Here is an 8,428-nt window from a genome sequence, read left to right on the forward strand (position 1 = left end):
GAAAACCACAAGTTCACAGCAAGATGTAGAAACAAGACCAGTAGCCATCAGCACAGTGTCCACGTGTTTCAGAGAGTCAACCCTCACCATAAACATTTCCATCCGAGTGGAAATGAGAGAAGGAATTGTTTCTGACAGCTGTGTAAAAAGCATTTTAAACATACTGTAATCAAATCCTTCCAGCACACGAAAGAAGACAAGTCTCTCAGCACTTCCTAAATTACAGTGACTTTATTTTTCAAGGTATTTTTTAATATAAAACAATGTCACAACTCTAAGGGGCTTACTAGAAAGTGACTCTATAAAGTATTCTTGAAATCTGTATTCATGCACATATAAAATCCAGACAATGAAGAAGTCAGAGCTGCTGCCACATCCACTCTCTCTGCAGATGTGTGATCCTTCACCCAGGGACAGCTACAGCAGCCCTTGGCGCTTCAGGTCTTCGTAGGTCTTTTTATTCACCACATTCCCGCTGGAATCCTCATATTCCTCCTGGAACAGAACCAAGAGTTTAGAGACAGCACTCAAATTTAGCTCCAAGAGCAGCCACTGAACATAAGCACCCTGCCAGAACCTCTGTGCAGGAAGGCAGGCAGTGGATCTGCCAGCAGGTTCTGGGGGAAGAGCTCACCCAGAGCCAGTCGTTACAGGTTGTACTACAGATTTTACTTCCCACCATTGACCTGCACACTGTTGAAAAATGGCTTTGGAACAGAAGTTTAGGAAAAGGCACCAGCATACGTGAGGACACTGCTTACACCCAGGAACAAAGGGTATCCATGAACACAGGAGTGGAGACACCGAATGCCTCTCACTGCTCACCTCTGTATCAGGCTGCCACCTCTCTGAAGCCTTCTGCTGTTTCAGCTTTGCCCACACTGCAAACACAAAGTTAAACAGGATCTATGCCACTTCCCTCGAGATACTTGTTTTTAATCCAGTAAAAAATATATACATGAGCTTTTTTCCCTCCCTTCTTTTGAAACACCCTCACTTCAGCAGTCCAGGAATGTATCTAACATTCATTACAAAGTTACCGTTCCACTGTGCCGCTACTGAAAGGCACTGAACTGCAGCAAACAAGACTTAAAACGAATTGTTCATGATGGGACATGAGACCAAGGTCCAAAGCCACTCCTTCAGGAAAGGTAGTGTTCTTTAACATGTTTCCTGTTCTGCCATCACCACTTACACGAGACTGCATCCTCAATCTGTGTGACGTTGGCAAAGTGTGCTGTGTTGGGAATGCCCAGGCACCGCATTCCATGGGCATGCCTCCACTCCTTGGGGAAAGAGATGAGAATCAGTGTGAGAGGGAACACCACATCCTCCACAATGCCAAAGAGCACAAAAGACATTAACATCTGAACAGGGTGCAACACATACTATCAAAGTTCAAATCTACCAGTCCTCTACAAAAATATTATTTTTTTGTCCTGTAGACAGTTAACACCATACCAGCCATCAATAGGCACCCTGTACCCATCAGACCTGAGCACTGGAATGGGTGATCAAATGGGCAGGGATGGTACAGCATCAGCTGTATGCCCAACACAATCTCTGGGTCCTGCTGCATAGTCCTGCAGCACCAGCTCAGACCCACACCGCAAAAGTGCTGCTCGGGGACCCCAGGGACTCACCAGTGACTCATTACAATGACTGTCTGAACCCAGCAGGGCTGTTCCTGCAGTGAATGTCACTTACTGCAAAGTGCCGCTGGAATGCCTTGGGCCCTCGGTAGGTGTAGTTACCACAAATCTCACAATTGTAGTTGATGTTCAAACCATGGAGTTTATACAGCCAGTACGGGATGGGCTGCAAGCAAGGAGACATGAGGATTAGGTCGCATAGCAAAGCAGCTCAAACAGAGGAGCAGTGTGGAGTCAGTGACCTCTCCCACTTCTTCAGGCCTGATAGTCTCAGTTACCTTCCCATCCCAACCAAGAGGCAGATTTTTAGGATTATAAATGATTTCATTTTCTTCATCTTCACTCTCACTCTCACTGATCTGCTCTTCCTCCTCCTCCTCTCTCTCCTCCCCTGTCCGTGCCTGCTTACGCTGCACGTTCTCGTGGGTGAGGTGTCTTTGTTCCTGGAGTGAGAGAAGAGACGGAATTGTCCACATACCATTGATGCCATGAAGATTTTTTGCCTTTTCTTTTATACCCGTTATACCTTTTTGCAACTTCTGTATTCCCAGTGCTTTTGCCTACATTCTTGGACTTGTTTGTCATGCTGAGAGACTCAACATTTTAGAAGCTTCGTGACTAGGGATCAGTGTGTCCCAGACCCCAAGGTCCTCTCCAGAACACATTCTGTAAACTCAGATAGAACCATCCAGGGGAAGGCTCCCTGGGGAGGGGGGCTCACTTGAGCCTCTCATTGGGGAATCTTTGATAGCTCTGCTAATTAGTAACACCTAGAATGTTATACCCGATCTATTGTGTGGGTGCATTGCAGGGTGCATTTCGGTGCATTCCACCTGGACGTGTGCTCCTAAGGATCCTTAAAATAAATACTAAGGTAAAATCCCTTTTCCCCTTCTAACCGTGTTTGACTCTTGATTTTAAAACCAGGAAAAGGCATCACTATGACAGCAAAAGTCAGGTCAAACTCTTGTCGCGAAAAACTTCCTCAGTGTACAGAGGGAGGAAACAGAAGACGAGTGTGAAGCAGAGAATTCCCACCTTACTCAGCCAAACAATTTCAGTTTTTAGTATCCTGACATTTCTTATTTGCAAAGAATGAAACCTTGTATGACCTATTAGCACTTCCAATGTTACTACAGCAGCAGCCATCCTCCTGAAAGCAATCCCCCAAAACTGAAGGCAAGGAGCAAGGCAGATCAAGTAACGGTTTGCAATACTGTGTGACTTACGCACAAAACAGATGTGGTGCAGCACACTGATGTGCTGCTGTCTATGAAAGCACTAGTTAAAGATTAGGACAACCTTCCAGTCACTATTTGACAGCTCTGAAATAAAAAGCTCAAAACCAACATAAAATCCTTACCCCGAGAACTTCCACATACTCATAAATCTGAGCTTCCAGGAATGCAAGATCTTTATTTCTTTCAGTGTCTCTGAAACAGATGAGGTATCTTCATTAAACGCACAAGTTCAGCTCTGATACCTTCCATTTGGTTCAGCACTATTTGGTCCAACATGTAAAGCTTCTAATACTCCAGAATCTCTGTCCTAACTACACAAGAGTGGTGACTACAGAACACTCCTCATCCAAGAGGAGAGAACACTGCCAGCCTCAGAATGACCTCTAAGAACTCACCTTTTGCTTCCTTTTGTCTTTGGATTCTTAGCAAACAAGGAAGGATCAAGTGCTTCCAGGGATTTGCCTTTAGTGCTAAAAAGCCTCTGAGCACGCTCCTCCAGAGTCCTGCAGAGAAGTAGGGAGTGGATTAGTCTAGACCACAGTTTTACATTTCCTGAGAACTATTTGAATTCATGCAACAAAATTCTAAATGTAGCTTTTAGGAAATCATGAGATTCCCTTTATCTTTGTCTTCATTCCTCAAGTCGAAGTCTACTGTACCAGAGACTCCCATACAGGACCGGTTCAGAGCACCAGATCCCACTGCTTGGTTCTTAAAGTTCTAGCTTTCAAACAGCACTAAGGTAATTCTAGTACAACAGAGAACCACACAAGTATCCCAGAAAGAAATGTGATACAGGAAGACCTCAGAAACTGAAAGGAACTCTACAAAGACTGCACCTTACCCACCGCACTTCAGCCCAAGAGCCAGCAAAGCTGATTTTAACCTGTCCAGTCCCAGGGAGGCCAACTCCTGTTCAATTAAATAAACTACTGTAAGAGACAAGCTGTTCAACACATACACTATGGATATAGTCCACTTTAGCTTATTAATGAAGAAAAAACCCTGGTGAACAGTATTCAAGAAAGGACTGTCAACAGTGTACCCCTCCTCCCTGGAAAATGAGGGATGTGACAAATCTAACCAGGTCTTTCAAGTTACATCCCCCAGTGGGAGAAATGACACCATCAGCACCACCAAAGTTTTACTCAGAAAGCACAGACACAAAGACGAAAACAGAGCACTAAAATTACACAAAAAACCCAAATGACTGAACTTCCACCTGTTCAAAATGTGGCAATAAGTGCAGAGCACTGGAAATGTACCTCCCAGGAGGAGAAGGCTGAGAGGTCCAGGTGGGCACCAGCATGGGTGAGGGCACTGCTGGTCTCTTTCTGCCAAAAAAAAACACATGAAAGAGCTGCATGATATACTACAACACTTCTGGCCATAGAACATTTTAACCTCAAGAAAAGCAGATCATTTCACAGAGAAAAATCCTCTTACTAAACTGAAAATGGAACAATAGTAAAGATGCAAAATAAGCCAACCTGAAACAATGCACGCTTTAAACTGTTATGCTGGGTTTTAAATTCAGGTCAGTATCACCCTGCACCCTGGTGACACAGAGCTGCAGCCCTCACTGTCATGATCAACAGTGACTACACAAATGACTCACACAACCCCCTCACAAACACAGGAGCATCACCCGGGCTCAGGCTACTCACTGGCCAGCCCGGGAATGTGCCGTTCTCCCACTTCTTCTCAAACTCCGTCTGAATTTTCCCAAAAAGTTCATTCTGGTCCAGTAATGGTTTCACTCGATCTGTGTAATCCTGCAGGTACTCAAGGAGCATTTCAAGATACCTGGCAGGGGAATCATGAGCACAAGTAATTCACTATCACCCTCTAACCACATCTTTGGACAGTCACTACCCTCCAGTACTGCAGAGGGACGTGACCAAGGTCAGGCCAGTTTTTCCACACAGGATTTCTTGACACAGCAGTTCCAAGGGTACATTAAATCTCTTCCTCAGAGCCAAATGTGGCTCTCCACATCTCTGCTGCGCTGCAAGTTTTCTTGGGGCTCAGACACATGACTGAGCTCAGGCACCCAATTTATGTGAGTTAAGTTTGGCTGTTAATTATAATCTTAGCAGCTGAACACTTCAGAAGCAAATTCCTTCTCACCAAGTGCCATGAAGGAAGCAGGCAGGCACACAGGCTCACCTCTTATATTCAGCATTTTTTCTCTCCTTGGGAATATCGAAGAGTTGGTCAAATGTGGATAAGTAAGTGATATAATCCAATTTCTAAGAACAGAAGGTCTGAGTCAGAGTTCATATACAGCCAAATTAACATCCAGTTCCCAGAAAAGAGAAGCCTCAGCCTCTGCAGGGCCTGGGGATCCCTGGGCCCTGACGTACCAAGTACTGGAGGTGCCCACACACAGCAGCCACTCACCTCTGATGATTTCAGGTTAATGTACTTGAGGTAACAATCATGCAAATCCAAGTATCGTCCATACCCTTCCTCATCTGTGAACTCCACCAGATCTGTAGGAAAGATCATGAAAACCTTTATTATGAGCTTAGTATTCCCTGCTTATTATACAACTGTTTTTGAACTGGAAAAGGATTAGCTGTAAAGTCATTTATGCTTAAGGAAAGTGCTACAATGCCTTCGATACTCATTGAACAGCCCCAACTGCTGCTCTGTCCACAACATTCCTCAGGAACAGCAGCCTCACTGGGGAACAATCCAGGGACTGCAGTTCAGAAGAATTTAGATGACAGAAGAGTTTTCAGAATTCTTTTAGTAAAAGGGGAGGTGAAGCCCTGAAACATGCAAGCCAGATCAAACAACCTATTAAATAATGTCAGAGCTCAAGCAAACTACAAACTTACTCTGAGCTTCTTCACTTGGGTTGTCTCTGGCCTTCAGCAGCTCCTCAAACTCCACTGACATAGGAACACAGATCTGCATAGGCAGATACAAGCCACACAGTGATTTACTTCAGCTCCTGTCCCAGAATAACTAACATAAAATCAAACGAGGTGGCAAATAATGAAACTGCAAACAGAAAGGAGACTCAAAGCTTTGTCACCTTTTTTTCCACACAAAGGCAAAAGTGTGGCTTTAACCAACATGAGAAAGGTGAGATCTGACCCCAGCTCAGCTGAACATTCCCATGCAAGGAACAGGGCAAGTGTCCTGCACTGCTCCCTCACATGTTGCCTGACCCTGAGCAGCTGTGCTTAAATGACTGCTGAGTGTTCTCAGTACTTGTGTGTTAAAGCTATTAAACTGGGGAAACAAAAGCTCTGTTATATGTAGGAATGAGATCCAACAGAGCACATCTCACCTGTTCCTATGGAGCAGGTAACTACTCACCTCATTTGGGTGCTTCCGGTGAAATTCCTTAATTTGCTTCAGTCTGTTGTAAAACTCCGCAAATTCATTTGGCCCGGAAATGGCACTGAGTTCTTCCTTACGTAGGCTACGAGTTCATGGGCAGCAACAGATTATGAAGAGAAGGGAAAACAAGGTGATGCTGACACAGCCTTAGTCCAGGTCTATGCTGCAGTGTCTAACTGCAGACCTACGGGTCATGGGGGACCTCGCAGCCCAGCTGGCTCAGGGCATCCCCACAACTCGAACCACATGCATAACAAAATGTCCATCCAAGACAGACACTTCCCATGTGCACTCGGGTCCTGCCCTGCATTTAGTCACCACATCTCTATTCGTGTGTTATTCTTTAGACATTTACACCGACTTAAAACAGCCCCAAGCTCCTCACCAGCAGTACACGCTCAGGCACACGAGGGCCCCAGGCACACTCACCCGTCCTTGTCGTCGTACAAGTCCCGCAGGTTGCCGCTCACTTCCATGTACCTCTGCGGAACAAAGGAAAGGCCCGAGCGCCGCAGAGCCCGTTACTGGGACGGGCCCCGTTCGCTCCCGGGAGCCCGGCCCGCCCCCAGCCCCGCTCGCGGCCCCGGCCCCGGCCCTGGCGCACTCACGTCCTGCATGGCACGAGTCCGGTGGTCCGAGTTGATCTGGTCGCGGAGCTGCGGGGAGAGGCGAGGGGGTGAGCGCGGGCCCGGGAGGCGGCCTCCCCTACCCCCCAAGGCCCCGGGCGCACCGTGGACTTCTTGGTGAGCATCTCCTTCACCATCACGTCCATAAGCCGCTCCCGCTCCTCGTGGTACCGCCGCTGCTGCTCCAGGATCGTCTCCATCCCGCGCCTGCCTCGCGCACCGCTTCCACCACCGCCGGAAGGCCGCGGCACAGCCCGGGTGTGCCGGCGGTTAGGTTCCGGACCCGCCCGCGCCCCGCGCGGCAGTTCCGGTGCAGTGCGCGGTGCCCCGGGGCGGCCGGCAGGCGGCGGCTGCGGCCCGGCCGGGCCCTTTCAGCGACCGCTGCGGCGCGGCCTCGTCTGGCACCGCTGCGCGCGGGGCGGTGTCCGAGCGCGGGGCCGTGTCCGAGCGCGGGGCCGTGTCCGAGCGCGGGGCCGTGTCGGAGCGCGGTGTCCGAGCGCGGTGCTTGGTGGCACTGAGTGGCCCGAGATGCCGGTTTGGATTTGGGGCCAGGGCTGCCCCAGCCTGGAGGCACAACGGCTTCTCTGGGGTTGCCCGTCTGCAGCAGCGTTACCCGGTGCCGAGCCCCGGCCGAGCTGGGACGTACCGTGTGGGACGCGCCCGCAGCTCCCCGGGTCCGGTGCCTCGGTGCGGCGGCAGCTCAGACTTTGCTTTCAGCAATACGGGTGCGCCCGAGCGACACGATCGCGGTGCAAGTCCTCCCGCAGACACCCCGGCTGCAACATTCCACTTGCGTTTCAACTGCCTTCTTCAGATCCACCTTAAATCCAAGGACGGATCATACCCGTGCCTTGCCCCCACATTGCCAAATGCAAAGCTGTAATTAAATTTTAAGTCACTAATAAATTATTCGGTTTTTTCTGCCATGCATGATAAATTACTCTAAGCCAAAAGCAAGAAGAAAATTTATCTTAATTAATGGCAGACAAAGATGATCCTTCACTGAGGAGAGGATGATGCAGCAGTAAGAATACTGTCTTTAATTACTCCCTTGCACTATAGGGAGTACATCACCTTTCTTCAGGAATGCCTGTCTAAAAATAAAAACAGAGATAAGATTCTGAACTTAGTGTTCTTCCATTTCTCTTTGCGTGAAACTTCATCTCTGGGAAGGAAAAGAGTTGAAATCCAACAATGTCCCATCCAGCCACATGGCCTCCTTATTTTGGGCTGCTGGCATCAGGAGGATCGAGGTGGGACAAGACCAGCCCTTGTATGACCTTCCTCCTCCTCACCCCACAAATGGCAGTGTACATAGGAGGAGATGGGAGAAAGTAGGAGACGGTTGGTCCAAGAGATGCCGTTTCATTCCAGGGCAGCAGCACAGCCTGTCAGGGGCTGGGAGCTGAAATTCATAGAATCACAGAATATCCTGAACTGGAAGGGACTCATGAGGATCATCAAAATCCAACTCCTGGCCCTGCACAGGACTCCCCAGTCAGTGATTTGGACCTGCCTATGCCCATCGGGGCTGCAAATGCTGTCCCTGATC

General features: G+C 48.4%; 1 protein-coding gene across 1 annotated transcript; it reads right to left on the reverse strand.

Moving 5' to 3' along the window:
* Positions 1-212: 212 nt before the first annotated feature.
* SF3A3 (splicing factor 3a subunit 3) lies at positions 213-7,208 on the reverse strand. Its single transcript, XM_082296713.1, has 17 exons — positions 6,981-7,208; positions 6,859-6,906; positions 6,680-6,732; positions 6,227-6,332; positions 5,740-5,812; positions 5,297-5,388; positions 5,063-5,145; positions 4,561-4,699; positions 4,159-4,227; positions 3,738-3,805; positions 3,289-3,396; positions 3,016-3,085; positions 1,931-2,095; positions 1,708-1,818; positions 1,196-1,286; positions 826-881; positions 213-495 (listed from the first exon to the last, which is right to left on the reverse strand). Exons 1-17 carry the CDS (start codon positions 7,074-7,076, stop codon positions 418-420), a joined length of 1,506 nt encoding a protein of 501 aa, XP_082152839.1. The 5' UTR covers positions 7,077-7,208; the 3' UTR covers positions 213-417.
* Positions 7,209-8,428: the final 1,220 nt, after the last annotated feature.

Source organism: Coloeus monedula (genome assembly GCF_965178545.1).
Source record: "Coloeus monedula genome assembly, chromosome: 24".
NCBI lineage: Eukaryota > Metazoa > Chordata > Aves > Passeriformes > Corvidae > Coloeus > Coloeus monedula.

Coding starts and splice junctions, on each gene's coding strand:
- SF3A3 (XM_082296713.1), bottom strand. CDS start 7,076: ATGGAGACGATCCTGGAGCAGCAGCGGCGGTACCACGAGGAGCGGGAG. Junction 6,907..6,980: donor TGCTCACCAAGAAGTCCACG/GTGCGCCCGGGG, acceptor CTCTCCCCGCAG/CTCCGCGACCAGATCAACTC. Junction 1,819..1,930: donor CTCTTGGTTGGGATGGGAAG/GTAACTGAGACT, acceptor CCTTGCTTGCAG/CCCATCCCGTACTGGCTGTA.